The sequence below is a fragment of the Euphorbia lathyris genome, chromosome 9 (genome assembly GCF_963576675.1).
Source record: "Euphorbia lathyris chromosome 9, ddEupLath1.1, whole genome shotgun sequence".
Taxonomy (NCBI): domain Eukaryota; kingdom Viridiplantae; phylum Streptophyta; class Magnoliopsida; order Malpighiales; family Euphorbiaceae; genus Euphorbia; species Euphorbia lathyris.
The window spans coordinates 58,780,910-58,799,336 of NC_088918.1; the positions used below are offsets into that span (position 1 = coordinate 58,780,910).

At 34.7% G+C, this 18,427-nt stretch overlaps 2 protein-coding genes across 3 annotated transcripts; one reads left to right on the top strand and one right to left on the bottom strand.

Annotated features, from left to right (window-relative positions):
* The first annotated feature begins 2,233 nt into the window (after positions 1 to 2,233).
* LOC136206201 (origin of replication complex subunit 2) lies at positions 2,234 to 5,768 on the top strand. Of its 2 annotated transcripts, none has more exons than XM_065997165.1 (6): positions 2,234 to 2,470; positions 2,561 to 2,667; positions 3,089 to 3,221; positions 3,986 to 4,139; positions 5,109 to 5,336; positions 5,411 to 5,768. In XM_065997165.1, exons 1-6 carry the CDS (start codon positions 2,351 to 2,353, stop codon positions 5,608 to 5,610), a joined length of 942 nt encoding a protein of 313 aa, XP_065853237.1. In that variant the 5' UTR covers positions 2,234 to 2,350; the 3' UTR covers positions 5,611 to 5,768. The 2 variants fall into 2 exon arrangements, with proteins under 2 accessions (XP_065853237.1, XP_065853236.1); XM_065997164.1 differs by having other exon boundaries at positions 3,845 to 4,139; positions 5,411 to 5,766.
* Positions 5,769 to 6,577: 809 nt separating this feature from the next.
* On the bottom strand, positions 6,578 to 10,905 carry LOC136206989 (kinetochore-associated protein KNL-2 homolog). Its single transcript, XM_065998226.1, has 9 exons — positions 10,751 to 10,905; positions 10,564 to 10,649; positions 10,335 to 10,479; positions 10,023 to 10,155; positions 9,306 to 9,907; positions 8,710 to 8,794; positions 7,599 to 7,657; positions 7,027 to 7,072; positions 6,578 to 6,931 (listed from the first exon to the last, which is right to left on the bottom strand). The coding sequence occupies exons 1-9, from the start codon at positions 10,829 to 10,831 to the stop codon at positions 6,879 to 6,881; spliced, it is 1,290 nt and encodes a 429-aa protein (XP_065854298.1). The 5' UTR covers positions 10,832 to 10,905; the 3' UTR covers positions 6,578 to 6,878.
* Between the last annotated feature and the right edge of the window lie 7,522 nt (positions 10,906 to 18,427).

Consider the following 18,427-nt stretch of genomic DNA (forward strand, 5'->3'; position numbering starts at 1 on the left):
CCATATTGCTTTCTGCACCTAATTTGACTATGATGAAAGTTTTGGTTTTGTCAGCAAAAGAAAAAGGAGTTTCTCACATTACGGTCCTTAGAATCTTTTGTATACCTATAGGACGTTATAAACTCATCAACCCAAGAAGTTTGATGATCCTCCAAATGTTTTGTCAATCCATGAACTATTGTTCAATTGGTTACTCCTATTATTCCATTTGTATGGGTATGAGACCGATGTGAATCGAATCTTGATGTGTACTCCTTCGTAGAAGTCAAGGCATAGTTAAATTGAGTCTCGTAGTCTGAGATGATGGTGTGTGGAATCTTGAAGTGGGTTATGATGTTTTACTTGATGAATTACAACCTTTGCTTAAGAGAATTTATCGATAATGGTTTCTTTTCGACTTGTTTCATAAAGGAATTTCTTTTGATATTAAGCTTCAGAGAATGGTCAAACTTGTTGCAAAAGGCTAGATTCAAGATGGATTATATGTGAATCTAGGAAGGTACTCTTTATATTCACTATGTGCTCTTCGAGAATTTGTACCAATTCTTATGCATCATGGATCATTTGAGGATAATAAAAGCCTTATAACTGGGATTTTTATACCAAGGCTTATTTTCCTTCGTGTCCCTATAAATGCCATCGTGGATTTTCCGAATAATATAATTTCCTTCTTCTATCACGCACATTTTTTCCAAGACTGGCTAAAAGATTATCTGTAAAGGGTATAATTGATAATGGAATAATGTCGAATTCCAAATGTGTTTCATTTGTTCAACCTTTTCCATGGGAAGTGTGCATGTATTTAAATACGGGAAAATTGGAAAAAAAACCATTCATTACTAGATCTGCGACCATTACCTCTAGGATGTTTGTGGCAGGTTGTCTTAGAACATCAATTGTATACATGATGGATTTGCTATCTCCTACAGAGGAAGTACCATTGGCTAAGAGCATGTATATTGTTTGTTACATTGAGATGCCAACTAAGCAAAATAAACTCTCACAGAAAACACTTCAATACAATGCTTGTTACTTCAAAAGTTGTAGGGTCCATTTGTCAATTAAAAAAATTGAATAGAATTTGTAATTACAGATCTAGGTTTTTTACAAAAATTTTAATAAAAAATATATGTTAAAAAAATAAATATGAGTGGCAGAGAGTTGTCTGCCACTTCTTAATTCAGATTGGGGGCTGAGTTGCGTGCGTGTATACCATATGCGATGCATCAGCCCCTGCGTGAATTACAAACCACCTCCTACCGTTCAAGTTTTTCCAATTGATCCCACCAATTTCTTTGTTACTACGACAAGTAACTCACTTAAAATTATAACAACAAAAACACAACCTCTCTAACAGTAGGATGTTACAAGTAACAGACTTGTAACACCCATTAGACATGCTCTAAGCGGTCATCTTGAATGTTTTCTTCTCGAAGTATTCTTTTATTTTGTGGTTTTCTAGTCCTCTTACTCACTTTGCTCTAAAAGGGTTTTGACCAATGCAAGTTATTCTTTTCTATTGGCTTCGTAGATGTTGTGCAATTGGTTGACATTATAAAGGAAAGAACAGTCGTGCTAGATGACGTTGAGTATTTTTACATTAAATTTACATTAATAATAAAAAATTTGAAATACTTCAAAATATATTCATATTAGCTTATTATCAACAACAATAAATAAAATTAAACTTTTGTAAATTCAAATATATGTGTATATGTATATATAATAATATAAACTATGTGTAATTCGGTGCAGTTCGGGTTTATTTTTACATTTTTTAACAAACTGAACCGAACCGAATACTAAAATACACCAAAAAATAAAAGCGATGCTAAACCGAAATGTCAAAAAAATCGAACTGAAAAACTATTCGGTTCGATATACAATTTAGACCACACTGATGTACACCCCAAGCCAAAGGAAGCGAAATGATAACCAACACTAAAAATGAAAAATTACTCAATAAAAAAAGAAACACCAAAAAGGACACAAAATCAATAAAATAGAATAGTACGATAAAAAAAAATACAAAAGAGAAACAATATGGTATTTTTGTAATTTCTCCCAAAATAAAAATAAAAATCCTTAATATGGCAACCTTAATTGGACTAAAAAAGTGAGGTCTGATTCTGAGCGAGTGAAATGTGGAAGCCCATTAATAAGAACCCAGCCCACAGTCCAAACCTTCTGTTATCCCATTCCCGCCATACCATTGCCCGCATTCCCCCCAAGAACCACAATCCCTCGATTTCCATAACTGCATTGCATTGCTTTTTCTCTCTTTGGTTTGCCTTCTTCGTCTCAATCATTTACTACACACTGTTTTATTGTCTATTTCACTTGTTTAATCATGGAAATCAACTCCGGCGACGAAGAGGAATTTGGATTCTCCAGGAATTACTTTCTGGCAAAAGAGGGTTCTAAGAAATCCACCCGTAAGATTACCGATATTGATCTGGTCGACGAACAGGTCATCTCTCTCTCTCTCTCTCTCTCTTCACACACACACTATGGCTATTGTTTTTTTAAAATGATTCATGATTTCCTTTTTTACTTGCAGGAGCTGAGAGCAGCTGCATCTAATGTTGAACCAAAACATGAAAAAGAGGTCATCGCTCTTATGAATTCTTATAAAAAGCTGCATCCGAGATGGGTTTTTGAGCTCATGTAGGTATTTCTCCTCTTTGCAGTTTCCAAAAGTCTTTTTTTTTTTTTCCCTTTTCCTTATCACTGTAACTATATGAGAATTTTATGAAACAAATTCCATGAGTAGTAAAATGGGTGTTCTATAATGCAATAGAACTGCATAGACTCGTCATGTAAACAAACAGATTGCTAAACACGCTTCTTTTATGGTAAGGAAGACAAAGATCAATTTTTGGAAATTCTAACAGTTCAGGGAACTGAAGGAATCCATTTAATTTTGATGTTAACCAAAAGGATTTGTGAAGTAGAGTTAAATTGGGGTTTAGGTGGTCACCACTTCTAATCTTAGATTTCATTTTTCTTCCTTGGGTGCCAATTTATTTACAGTTAGTTAATCATGGCATGTGACTGATGGTGTTATTTTTTCCTTATTATGAACTAGGTGCGGTTTTGGCCTTCTAATGTATGGATTTGGATCAAAGAAGGCCTTGATAGAAGATTTTGCTTCTACAGCATTGACAGAGTATCCTGTACTGGTGATCAATGGTTATCTTCATTCAATTAATCTGAAACAGGTATCGTCCACTCAGAAGTAATTCTTTCCAAGTGGAAATGATTGATTTTGGAAAAAATCATCCTGAGATTTTGGTGGATTGAACTTCTAATCTGTTATTTCAACATATTAAATTAAGTTTCTGACCTTTTATTTTGTCACATCAAGCCTTCGATAACTAGAAGAGTTAGCTTTGAACATAAAACTTGGTTAACCGAGCTTTATTCATTTGATCTGCTTTCGGAATTTGCATTTTTAACAGTTCGAATGGAGTTTTTTATGTAAGCGATATGGCTATAGATAAATTGTAAGAACACTTATTTTGAACTATAAGAAATACAATTTCATACACAAATGAAATAAGTAATTCTATTTTAACCGAATTAGATCTTCACAACTAACTAATATGTTGAAATAAAAGATCAAGGCTCAATCTACCAAAATCATAATGATCTGAGGCCTGAGGGTGTTTTTTGCCATTGATTTTCTCATGTTTCACTTGAGGCATTCCCCCGTTTTCCCCTATTTGCTGCTTTAATATGGTATCTTTTGCAATGCTGAGCCATAAACATGTTGTGTCAAAAGCTTTTAGGTTAGTTTACCTCATGCTCAATTAAAAGTTAGTGACTTAGTATTGTGTTATAGGTGGTGATAGCCTTAGCTGAACTTTGGTGGGATCAATTGAAAAGAAAACAGAGAAAATCATCAAGGACTGTGCATAAAAATGAGCAGCCATTTAATTCTCGATCCATAGATGATCTTCTGGCTTTTATGGATGAACCTCAGGTGGAGGGAAATGACTCTTTTGTATGTGTTGTTATTCACAACATTGATGGGCCTGCGCTAAGAGACTCTGAGAACCAACAGAATGTTGCACGCATTGCTTCTTGTTCGCATATCCGCATTGTTGCCTCCATTGACCATGTCAATGCACCCTTGTGTAAGTCCTTATTCTTATCTTATTCTGTTCTCTGCTTTGGATATTCTTAAAATGTGACTTGTGGTTACTTGCCCCTTGCTCTTTGCTTAAAATCTTGTTAGTGATTCGCACTTGTTATGGTCCTAAAAGTGCGAAACTTTTTTAGAATAAGGTCCAAATTTGCCTCTAATGTTTTTGGGGAAGTCTAAATTTATATCTAACATAAGAAATGATAAATCTGTATCTCAACGTTTCTAATGTGGAGCAATTTCAAGCCTAGATAGTGGTTGAGTATTGCCTGACTGCTTAGAGTGCAAAAAAAAAAAAAAAAAAAAAAAAACTCAACCTGCATGGGTTGGGCTTATATTTTTTTGCCTCTATCCAAGTCAAAAACAACACTGTTGCGACTGAGGTTGGGAAAAAAAAAAAAAAAAAAAAAGGAAAAAGATGCACAACTCTTCATTTGTTAGGAATGAAAACAGTACTCAGCAGATGAAGATGTGAGGAGTATTGGTTTTGCACGGCCGAGGTACATTGTCACCCTGTGTCCTCCTGCCTCTGTCCCTGGGCGCAGTTAAGAGTCCTTTATGGATTATGTTATTTGGACTAAAAATTGCTCAATGCGCCGCTATTTTGGCCCAAAATTGCTCTATGTTAGAAACGAAAAAAATTTACCATTTCTTACATTAGGGGTATATCTGGACTTCACCAAAAAGTTAGGGACAAATTTGTATCTCATCCTTTTCTTTTTTTCATTTTTAGACTGGTTATATTTAATATTTTGATATTTAACATGACCACCTTATTAGGAGAAAGAAGATCTAAACTCATTAGTCTAGTTAAGTATAAAGTCTGGAAATACTGCTATTGCATTGAACAAAATAACTTCTTTGATTTCTTTAGTTACTTCTGTTTTCACATTATGTCTGATTCCATAATCAGTTTGTGTATATCTTGATCTTAATCACAATATTCTGGATTTAACGGTAGTGTGGGACAAAAAGATGGTTCATACACAGTTTAACTGGAATTGGTATCATGTTCCTACCTTTGCACCATATAAGATCGAAAGCGTCTTCTTCCCTTTGATTCTTGCACACAGCGGGACAGCCCAAAGCGCGAAAACAGCTGCAATAGTTATACAGAGTTTGACCCCCAATGCTCAAAATGTGTTCAAAATTCTTGCAGAATATCAAGTGTCTCACCCTGAAGAAGAAGGCAAGTGGCTATCTTTAGCATTTCCTTTGATATCTAAATCTCATACATGTATACTGAAACTCCATTTGATTCAGGTATGGCTGTAGATGATCTATATACAGTATCTCGAGAGCAATTCCTTGTTAGCAGCAAGGTTGCTTTGAACTCACATTTGACAGAATTCAAAGATCATGATTTGGTGAAGACTAGAAGGCAAAGCGATGGTCAGGATTGCCTTTATATAACTCTTCCAATTGATGCTCTTCAAAAACTATTATCTGAGATCAATCTATGATGTAATGTTTATTTATAATTATCTAAAACCGCTCATGTTTTCGTCGTATATGAAGATTTGATTTCCTAACATGTTATGTCATTAAAAATCAATCATTCATTATCGTGTCAGCAAAGTCAATAAATTAATGTGTCACGTCATCAAAATTAATATATTGTCATCAAATATTAACACTGTTAACTAAATTTCTCTTTTTGCTAACATTGAAAAGTGTATTTTTTTTTTTTTTTTTTGCACCTAAAATATTACATTCTTCTACTTGTAACTCCATAAAACTGCATATTTTATTTTTAATATTTTTTTTAGTATTCCAATTGTATATTGAAAATGTTAAGAGCAGAAAATGTTTAATAAGTAAGCTCGGATACGTGGGTAGTGGAGTATAATATGTTCATCATTTCTCTTTGATACTTTGTAATGAACATTATAATAAAATGCTCGTTACATAAAAAAAACTCATTACAATGTTTGAATACAATTTTTAAATATTTTGTGTTAGAATCGTGATTATTATATTATTATTTTTAATTTAGTTTTATATAATTGTTATTAAATTTAATTACATTTAAATTTAGATGTGATCATCGTGAATGTATTCCTCAATTCACAAAATTTTGATAGTTTCTCAATTTGTTTTTTATTTTCTTGGTTTTACAATTTTATCGTGCTCCATTTTTCATCTTTTTTCATTTTTTTTTTCTGTTTTTCTAAAAAAAATCCTTTTCCTATTTTCTTTTTTCTCTTATTCGTTCAATTTCTTTTGGTATTTTTTTTTTTTCATTTTGTCATTCTTTTCTGATCTCTTCATTTTTTTTTTCGTGCTCACCTCCTTTTTGTCAAAAAACTGCCCATTTAAATTTTTCTTTGAATTTCTCCTTTTTATTTTATCTTTCTATTTTTCATTACTTAAATAAAAAAAAATTTACTACATCCAACTAAGCAAATATAGTAATGTAATACATTTCATCAAATTTGCTAACCAAACGTGATCCATTTTTTCATTACAACTTTAATTCCATTGATGATAATTACAGATACATTACAATACCAAACACCAGCTTAGTACATAGTTTTGAAGAAACGCATTGAAATAGAATAACAATACATGCCCATTACAAGATCCCAGAGGAAAGTACATATTAAGGCTAAATCCAATATACTCTCTCTCAGCTCTAGTTGTCTCGTTATCATCCTTCCACCGCCTCCCTTTCCTATGGATTTATATGCTACAGCCATTTACAAGGGGTGAAACTATCACCGGAACAGATTTAACGCCTTTTCTTCTGCTTCTTAGGCTCAGATTTACTCCCTGAAGTTAAACCTAACCACAAAAAGGCAACATCGAAACACCAAAAAGGTATCATTTTCATGAACACAAAATCAATGAATTTAGTAATGTTTCAAGCAAAGGCATACCTACGGATGAACTTATTTCCTCTTGTATTCCAGTGACATTCCGATCCTAAACGGAGAGAAGTTAATGTGTCAACTTCTGGTAAACCAAGACGAAACAAAAACACTTTGAAAGGGGGTTTTGTAATAATTAGTAAATAATCATGATTCAAACCATAAAATCATTAATAAGGAAAGACACGTGAATATGTAAATAGGAAGCTATGAAAATGAAATTATACAAATGATTCCACCCCCACAGCTTGAGCAAGTTAGCATGTAAACTTTCAATATTGATATCAAATCAAACGTGTCTGTTCACAATTGTTTACTTCAAATAGCCAAGAGAGTACTAGCTTTAGCTCCCAAAATTTACCCATGGCTCAAACAAAATCATTTTTAGGAGAGGAAAGAAAATAAAATAAGTAGCATATTTTATTTCAAAAACATGGATTAAATACATACCCAAAACATGACTACTTAACAGGACACAAACAGTGTTTATATTGACATAGGCAACTTCTGAAATTATTGTTGAGGAGTTGCTCTCCAAAACTGAAGTGTGCAAATATCGGAGTGTGTAAAACATGACTAACCGCATCGTAGATTGGAATTTGATTGTGCCAAAATTCAAGGGGAGGTAAAAGTAGTCTCCCTGCAACAAATTAAGTCAACAGTTGGACATGCAGATAACTGAAAATGTGTCATCATATAGCTTATAGGAGTAAACATTCAATAGAAATAAACAGTTCACCCATTATTACAGGCAAGATGAAACATGATTAGTAGAATTGATCCCAAAAGGAAAATCTGATCTTTCTTGTCATTTTCAGTTTTAAATTTTAGTAAAATGTAATTCAAAGTTCCACTTATTCTAAAAATTCAGCCATTCGCACAAAATTATATAAAAATAATCTAAAAAAAAAAAGGGCGGCCCGGTCGCATTACGCGTCCCCGCTGAGCGAGGGTCCGGGGAGGGGTCCCACCACAAGGGTGTATTGGGGGCAAGCCTTCCCTTGCCAATTTAATTGGCAAGAGGCCGCTCCTAAGACTCGAACCCGTGACCTCTGATCACACGGCAACAACGTTTTACCGTTGCGCCTAGGCTCGCCCTCTATATAAAAAAAAAAAAAAAAAAAAATCGAAGATTTGCCTGTGTTTCCAAATTTAACTAAATGTTTCTTGTTGTAAATTTAAACTCAAAAAATCTCATGTCAATATCAATATCAATTATTGAATAACAATAAAGAATATGTCAAATATTTCAAAGAAAAGTTTCTGCTAAATTGATAACATTGAAAACTGGATGAAAACTGAAACAGCAGGCATGTTTTTGGAATTTTGGATCACTAAATAACCATCTTCCAATGGCTGAACATCAAGAACTTTAGTTGAGCCAAAGAACTGAACAAAATTCATTTGACTTTCAAAAAATAAAAAATAAATGTGTTATATAATTGCAGTCAAGTAAAGAAACGAACAACCAAACTCCATATCCTTAGAGGAAAAGTATGGAAAGCATTCATTGTGTTGCAGGGGTTAATATTATTTTTTGGGTAACTATATCCAAGGAACGTTTTAACAAAAACAAATGGGAAACGGACAGAGCAAGATCAGACAATCCTCTTTCCAACACAAACCAAAGTGCAAAAGTTAAACCAAAATATAATAAAAATAAAAATTATGCAACTGCATGAGCAGAATCACCTGATCTTGATCTTCTAAGTCTCAAGGATTCTGGAGAAACAATACGTGTTTTCTCTTTGCTTTTCTGAGTACGAGGACTTTCTACCTAAGATGTCAAATCAAAATATGCAGAAAACAGCAAAAGTAGAATATAAGAACAAATATGAAAAACAAAACAGTTGCAGGAGAAAAGAGAGCAAATACAAATGAAGAACAAAAATATTAGAATTACCACCAACACATAACTGGTAATAGGTGGTGACTAATGTAACAAAGTGTGAACTTTGAATGTGCTAAAGGGAGGAGATGTAATTCACATCTAAAAAAATGTTCAAGTGAAAATTGGAAGCCAATATCACTGGTTACATGGGCGTGCTAACACTACCTATGGTTCTAGCATTGGCCTTTGAGAACATCTTAGATAGAAATGTCTGTGAGCTTGTGTAATGCTTTGTAGTCCATGAAGAAATAATCCTTTTGTCAACTAGATTTCTAATGTTCATATTCAACAAGCAACAATGCTTCAGGTAAGTAACATAGCCAGGTGCTATAGAGATGTGAATTATCACTGCTTGTGAAAGAAACAAATAAACTACAGAAGATTATAAAGAGCTTACAGGTGTATCAAAAATAATCCTCCTTCTAGCTTTCCACGTGGATGAACCTCTAACAAATATTTGTTCAGCATTCTCTTTATTTTTCAAGCTATCCGACGAATTACTCGATGCTCTTGAAGCCTTTAGCACGCTCTGTTGAATGTTGCTTTCAGCATGAAGAGTTGAGTGTGAACACTTCTTAAGTCCTTTTCTGTTCAAGTGCTGAGCAACCTCTGGCGACTGCTTATTTTTGTGCTTCATTGGCAATTCAGCTACATCCTTCTGCTTCTGGTTATCCTTTAAATCCTCCACAGTTTTGCTACAAGTTAGATTCCCAGAATTACATAGCGTAGCATTTGAGCCCCTCTCCGACTTCATTTCAGATGGAGTAAGATCATCAAATTCTGCATCAGTCTGCTCGGCAGAAGAAATCATGGTAGTCTCAAAATAGTTTGAAGGTTGTTCTGAATCTCCAAAATCTCCAACTAATTTAGATAAAGATTCTTTTGGTGCTACTACTTCCTCATGAACACATCCTAATAAATTCGAAGGACTTTGGATCTCCGTCAAGGTACTGGTGATTCCAGACTTCAATCCATCTCCGTTTTCCTCACTTTGATTTTCTGAATTAGAGGCAATCAGTGTAAAAGAGATCATTTTGGTGACACTTCTTTTAACTTGTAAGTAGTCAGAGAAAAGGTCTTGTCTAATTAAAATTATGCTGCCTGCGCTACGAACCTGAATTATTGGTCGGCTTATCCAAATCAGAGGTGTTTTTAAAATCAATGCCAGTGGCAACAACTTGTTTTAAGTAATCACCGGCATAGTCTTCCCAATTAGGAGGAAAACCAAACAAGAAATGACTCAAAACCTGTTTAGAATAAGAAAACAGAAAATAGACGTCAATTTGGTCATTCTCTTTGTTACAATGAACACCAACGCCGTACAAGCAATATTTAAGTCAAGTATCACACGAGCTAAAAAAGAAAGAAAGGAAGAAAAGTTCCGAGCCTGCTGGAATTAATTTTACTTCAGAACAATTTTACGCACCTCTGAGGGGAATCCATTTTGGATGGTGCGATTCTTGTTAATGAAGCCTTGCAAAATGACAGTGATACCATCAGCTGTTTCAAGAGTGAAAACATCGCATCTTTTGCTAATGGGCGCAGAATTAAAAACTCGATATGCTTGTTGCCTGATCCATAAGATTAAGTAAGTTCTAACTCCAAAATAAACCCTAAACCCTAAACCTAAAAGAAAGAATGAACAGACGGCATACTCTCCACATGTGAAGCCCGCAACAGCAAGCATCTTTCCCTCAGAGTCATCATCGGCTTTTATTAACCACCAATCCCGCAGGGATACCTGTAAATTTAAAAGAAAATAAGGAGTAAGGAATGTATAGAAAAGGAAAGTGTAAATTTCAAGGGAGAAATCGGATTGGAAAAGCAGAGGAAATACTAAACTGTTTTTCGAAAATATGAAGAGAAGATATTGTCCCAGACTTGATTGCTGTTTATTCCGTTTGATGCAGATGAAGAAGCCATGAGAACGTGTTCAAAGTTCACTAACTGAAACCCCAACGTCCAAACGGCGGGAACAGCTCTGGAGGAGTGGACAGAGCAATATAATATTTTAAGGGAGGCGGTGATAAGTAATTTGGGAACGGTATTTAGCAGCTGACTGGGTTTTGTTATTTACCGCCTCCAAATTACTTATCACCACTTTCATTGGATAATTTTGCTTTTGGCATAATTTTTTTTTCAAAATTGGGGAAAAAAATTTGAGTGAAAATTCAAAATTTGGCCTAAACGTATGCGGCATCCGTTCGACCTATGGTAGGAACGGATGCCGCATCCGTTCTACCCATGGTGAGAACGGATGCGGCATCCGTTTAGACCAAATTTTGAAATGTGCAAAATCGTAACATTTTTTGTGACGAAAAATACTAAATCCTTCAATTTTTTGTGACGAAATGTGCAAAATTCTCCAATTTTTTATGACGAAAAATGCAAAATGGTCATGAAAAATATGTATTATTTTCATGAATTCTTTGATAAAAAAAATATAAATTTTAATGTTTTCGACTTGTAATCATCTATTTTCGGGGTTCGGGTTGTTACACATCAATTATTTTGTTCGGGTTTATGATTTTGGAAAGAGAATTTTTAGTTTTTAATCAAAATTATGAGAATGATAAAAAAAGTCCAAATGGAGGCGGTGATAAGTAATTTGAGAGCGGTATTTAGCAGCTGACTATTTTAACCTAGTTGAACCCGATTATAAATAATTTATTAGTATATTATATTTTTTATTTTTTATTTTTTTAATAATAATATCTAAATTATTATAAAAAAACGTTATTATTTTTTGATATTATTTTCAATATGATATTTAAAAAAATAAAAATACATGTAAAAAAATATATATTTAGAACAACAAAGCAATAATAAAATACTTATATTTTAAATTTAAAAAATTTATAACAGAATACTATCACGAATAGATTTTTGTAATGTTATTATGCTTGAATGCTCGGTATATCAATTGAGCAAGAATATATTGCATACAATCGCAGTCCTATAAAATTCAAGATTAAATCACATTCCTATAAAATCCAAGATCAAATAAGCAATAATTATGATTTTATTAAAAGTATCAAATCCATGTATTAAAAAAAAATAAAAAACGAATGATTATAGTTTAATTATAAAAGTAGTATGAGATTGCATATGACATATCTCTATATTGTTAGAGATAATGTTCCTATTATCTCTGTAAATAGATTCTTATCTAGTTAGAGTTTCAATTTGTCTATATCCCTAACTAGGTAGAGTTTCAATACTATTATACTTGTGTATTGTATTCCTATACAAACTACTATTGGCTCACTATAAATACAAGGCATCTGAGCCATAATCATTAAGGTGATTCAAAACATTATTGTGTCTATTACTTCTCTCTCTCTATCTCCATATTATTCTTGTATATCAAACTATACATTCAACATGGTATCAGTAGTATCAACTTCTGCATCCTCTGAATCCTCTGATCATCCACAATCACCAACCTACACCCAATATAAAGCCGCTGCCGCCGCCGTCGCATCTGCCGCCGCCGTCGTAGCTGCCGCCGCTGCCGCTGCACCAACCGTCACCGCTGATCAATCCATGACGTCTCTGGCGGATCAATCGCACCAAGCTCGGGTTGGCGATTTACATCGCCGTTTGTAACCGGCGATTCTTCCTTCCTCGCGGTAGCCTCGACGTCGCATCCTCCACCACCAGCGCCAAATTATGTCAGTTCCTGTACTGTCCGACTGATGAGCACTGAAAAGGGGTCAAGAGGGTCTTACGCTACATTCAGGGCACATCAGACTTTGGGATAGTCATGTCCATCAAACCAATATAGCACATTCATTGTTACTCAGATAGTGATTGGGGAGGGTGTCCCGATGATCGAAGATCCACGGGTGCCTTCTGTGTCTATCTTGGATCCAGCATTGTATCGTGGCAGACCCGCAAGCAACCCACAATAGCCAGATCCTCCACAGAAAGTGAATACAAGGCAGTGGCAAATGCCACGGCAAAACTCCTATGGTTCAAATCACTTCTCTCGGATCTGGGCTTTCCTTTACCCATTCTGGTTCAGTTATGGTGTGATAATGTTGGAGCAATTTATCTCACTTCAAATCCAGTTTTTCATGCTCGTACGAAGCACATTGAGCTAGATTATCATTTTGTTCGTGAACAAGTTCACAAAGGATTTCTCAGTGTCAGATTTATTCCAACCGATGATCAGGTTGCAGACATACTCACCAAGCCGCTAGCTTCGGCTCGCTTCACGATGCTACGCTCTCGCCTCTTTGTTCGTGCCCGCCATCGGCTTGAGGGGGTGTTAGAGATAATGTTCCTATTATCTCTGTAAATAGATTCTTATCTAGTTAGAGTTTCAATTTGTCTATATCCCTAGCTAGGTAGAGTTTCAATACTATTATACTTGTGTATTGTATTCCTATACAAACTACTATTGGCTCACTATAAATACAAGGCCTCTGAGCCATAATCATTAAGGTGATTCAAAACATTATTGTGCCTATTACTTCTCTCTCTCTATCTCCATATTATTCTCGTATATCAAACTATACATTCAACATATATCACACACACCAATATCAACTTACTTAAAAACTTATATCAAAAGATAATAAATGAAAAGATATGACGATTCAATTAAATAATTTTCATTTAAAATAAATAAAAACTACAATTAATAAATTTAAGAATCGAAGACAAAAATGGATATATAAAGATGTTACGACTTAACTTGTTATCATTTATGGTACACATAAAATTGTTGTAAAAACTTAATTATTAAACCACTAATTTACTAACGTAGGAATATCTTTTTGTTCTCATTCAAAAAATATCAACTTGATATATTGGTTCATCAGAGAATTTTTTTATATAACTATGACTAATAAAAACTCTTGAAATACTGACAATTTTGTACAAAGCATAATATAATGTTTAATAACTATAAAAATCTGTGTTGCAAAAATAATTGTCTCAATATCTCATAATTAATATAAATTTTAGAATTTTGAAAATCAAAAGTTATCTTTATTACCTTCATTTTAAGTTCATATCTACTATAATCCAAATTGCTTCAAGAATAAATATCTTATCAAGTATATTGGATGCTTGCAATCTCTATACTAAAGAATTGGACAAAAAAAACTTAACTTCTTGATAATAATAATAATAATAATATAGAATTAATGACTGAAAAATGAGAAATGAATTTAGAATGGTAATGATGACAAAACATGATTTATAATTGAAATTAGCTTCATTGTAAGTATAATGTTTTAAGACATCTTTACTTTTTTTTCTTCAATATGTATTGAACTTGAATTCAATGAACAACTATTATGTGAAACTTTATATCTATTCGTACCAAAATACATAAAAAAAATCATTTCATATGAGTTAGATAAACCCAAATTTTAAAAAATCAATGGATTTCACTGGGTTATAAATATGGAAAATTAATCTAAAACTCCAATTAACCCTAACAATTGAGTTTATATAAATCCGAAAATTCAAATTTTAGTTAGAGTTAACAATCGAAACAATTATATCTAGCAATCTATACTAAAAAGAATGCAAATATACAAAATCTTTATTTTAGTCATTTTGGGCTAGGCCACTTTCCCCAATTTGAATTTATGAAAAAAGCTCAAATGTTTGTCTTCAACGATATTTAGGCCCTGTTCTTTTTTACTAAATTAACTTAACTGAAATTAAATTAACTGAACTGAACTGAACTAGACTGAATGCTACTGAATTGAACTGAACTGAATTGAACTTAACTTAACTTAACTTAACTTAACTGCATCAAATAATTATAATTACAATAAATAATGATAAATTATATATAAAACATTATAAAAAAAATTATAAATTATAAATTATAAATTATATATAAGTAATTATAATTATAATAAATAATGATGAATTATATAATAATTATAATAAATAATTATACATTATATATAAATAATTATAATTATAATAAATATTGATGAATTATATATAAATTATATTGAATTATAAATTATATATCAATTATAATAAATAATAATACATTATTTATAAATAATGATCAACTATATATAAATAATACTAAATTATATTAAATTATATATAAATACTTATAATTATAACAAATAATAATAAATATAAATAATATTAAATTATAAATTATAATAAATTATATATAAGTAGTTATAATTATAATAAATAATGATGAATTATATATAAATAATACTAAATTATAAATTATAAATAATAAGCAGTTCATTCATTGTAAAGTGAGTATTTCCGGCAATACTTCCTTTTTTATTACCCTTGTGTATGCTGACCCTATCTTGTCTAATCGAAAACGGCTCTGGGAGGTTCTCTATTCTATGAGTGTCAGCATTTCGGAGCCCTGGTTTGTGGCGGGTGACTTCAATGATATCGCCTTTATGAGTGATCAGAGAGGGGGATCCAATCATTATGTTAATCGCTGTCTGCATCACAAGAATAGTATGGATTTATGTGGGCTTTCCGATCTGGGGGCTTCTGGTCATAAATTCACTTGGAAGCGTAATAATACTTTTGTTCGATTGGACAAAGTCTACGCTAATGTTTTAGCTCTAACTTCCTTCCCCGAGTGCTCTGTGTTGAACCTCCCGTTCCGTCATTCGGATCATTGTCCTATTTTGTTTAGACTTTTGAGAGGTAAGCATCCTAGGGGTAAGAGACCGTTCCGGTATCAGTTGGCTTGGGAGTCCCATCCTAAGTTTAAAGAGTTCGTTCATGAGAGTTGGAGACCTCATTCGTATGTACTGCAAGCTGCTGAAGGGTTCAGGAATAAGGTGCAGGGGTGGAATAGGAATGTGTTTGGGCATATTATCAGAAGGAAGAACAAGTTATTAAAGAGGATGGAGGGAATTCAACGCAGGTTGGAGGGGAGTTTTGATCATAGCCTTGAGGGCCTCCTCAGAACCCTTCAGAAGGAGCTGGAGGCTGTGCTTAGGCAGGAGGAGTTCCTTTGGTTCCAGAAGTCTCGGAAGTCCTGGATTAGAGATGGGGATCGTAATACCAAATACTTCCATCTCTCTACCCTGATCAGAAGGCAGAGAAATAGAATTGAGGCCATTAAGGATTCTAATGGTGATTGGGTTTATGAAGATGAGGTTATTCGGAACTTAGCCCTGGATTTCTACAGAGAGCTGTTCAAAGAGGAACCTGTTCTTTTGGAGAGGGCTCACTCTATTGCTACATTTCCTTTAATCAGTGAGGATTGTAGTCAGGAGGCCTTTCAACCTATTTCCCGAAAAGAGATTGACCAAGCTATCTTCAGCATTGGGGCTTCTAAAGCTCCTGGGATTGATGGTCTTCCGGCGGGCTTTTACCATAAGCATTGGGATGTAGTGAAGGAAGGCATCTATAATTTTGTCTTGGGGGTGTTCAGTGGTTCGAAGGATATTGAGCTGGTTAATAGAACCCTCCTGGTTCTGATTCCTAAGATTGATAAGCCTTCTTCCTTTTTGCATATGAGACCTATCAGTCTTTGTAATGTTCTTTACAAAACTGTTACAAAGATTGTGGCTAATAGAATCCGTGGCATTCTTCCTGCGATCATTTGTCAGAATCAGGGTAGCTTTGTGCCTGGTAGACAAATGATGGATAATGTGGTGATCGCCCAAGAGATGGTCCACACGATGAAGATTAGGAAGGGGAGGAAAGGCATTGTGGCTCTGAAGCTGGATTTAGAGAAGGCCTATGATCGAATTAATTGGGATTTCTTGATGGAGAGCCTTGAGAGAGCTAGAATCCCGGACAGCTGGAGAAGTTTAATTAAGGTATGTATTTCTTCTCCTATGTTTCAAGTTATGGTCAATGGGGATATGTCGGAGGAATTTTCCCCGGGCAGAGGAATCCGTCAGGGGGATCCTATGAGCCCTTTCCTTTTTGTTATTGCTATGGAGAGGCTCTCTCACCTGATTCAGGATGCGATTGATAATGGGAGTTTCCACCCTGTGGCGATCAACAGCTTCTGTCCCCAGGTGACTCACTTATTCTTTGCAGATGATGTCCTTATCTTTCTTGAGGGTAATGAGGAGCAGTTGAGAGTCATTATGGATATTCTGGATTGTTTTTGTTCGGCCTCTGGGCAGAAGCTTAATATCCAGAAATCTAGGATGATGTGCTCTAAGAATATGAATCAGAGAGTCTGTAAGAGATTAAGTGATCTCTCAGGTATTCCTCTTACTGATTCTCTTGGGAAGTATCTGGGCGTTCCCCTCCATAGTGAGCGTGTGTCTAAAGGCTCCTTCAAAGAGACTTTGGATAAAGCTAATTCGAAGTGTGCCACTTGGAAAGCCAAGACTCTGTCTCTCGCTGGCCGCCTCACGTTAATTCAATCTGTTAATTGTGCTGCTCCCAATCACATCATGCAGGCTTGTAAGCTTCCGGATCCTGTGCTTAATGATCTTGACAAGATTAACCGTAGGTTCCTGTGGGGGGAAGCTGCGGAGGGCAGGAAGATCCATCTTGTGCCTTGGAGTGAGGTTTGCCAGCCTAAAGATTCTGGGGGTCTGGGTATTAGGAAAGCAAAGGACAATAATAAAGTTTTATTAATGAAACTCCTTTGGCGTATGTGGCAAAACCCCTCCTCTCTTTGGGTTCGCCTCCTTTGTGGTAAGTATCGGAAAGACAAAATCTTCGGGGGCCCGAAAGAGAGAGTTGCTAATTGTTCCTTCCTCTGGAAAGGACTTAGTGCTGTGTTTGATGAGTTCTGCTTGGGAGTTGGCCTGGAGGTGGGGAATGGTAAGTCCATTAGTTTCTGGTTTGATAACTGGATTGGGGATAAACCGTTAATTGAGGTGTGTTCTTCCCCCCTGCCTAGTGATATACGCAACTGGAGGATTGCCGATATGGTTGACTCGGAAGGGGACTGGATCTGGTCAAAGTTTGATACTTTCTTTAGCCTTGAGACTCTCCTTAGAATGCGGGGAGTGAAGGTGAGTAATCAAGAGGAAGACTTGGATAGGCACTGTTGGGCGCTGACTAACAATGGAGTTTATTCTTGCAAATCGGCCTTTGAAGCTTTCTCTCTCTTTAGATCTGATCCTCCCTCGGATGTGTGGAAGTCGATTTGGACCCTTAAAGTTCCTTTCCGTATTAGGAGTTTCCTGTGGCTGGGCGTTAAGGACAGGCTTCTTACTAATTCGGATAGGCACAGAAGGCACTTGGCTGATTCTGGAGCTTGCAGTAGATGCAGAGGCCATGTTGAGACTTTGTGCCATGCTCTTAGAGATTGCTCTAATAGTAAAGAGGTTTGGAGGAAAATTCTCCCACACCATATTTTCTCTTCCTTCATGGCACATTCTGAGGTCGACTGGTTCTCTGATGGTGTTAGAGGAAAGTTGCTTCCATACATGGAGCATGGTGACATTTTCTTTGCTATTATCTGTCACCAAGTTTGGAAATGGAGAAACGAGGAGATTTTTGGAGATAAAACTGTTTTTATGACAAACTTAGCTGATTTCTTCTCGAAAAAACTTTTCTCTATTATCGATAGTTTCAAAG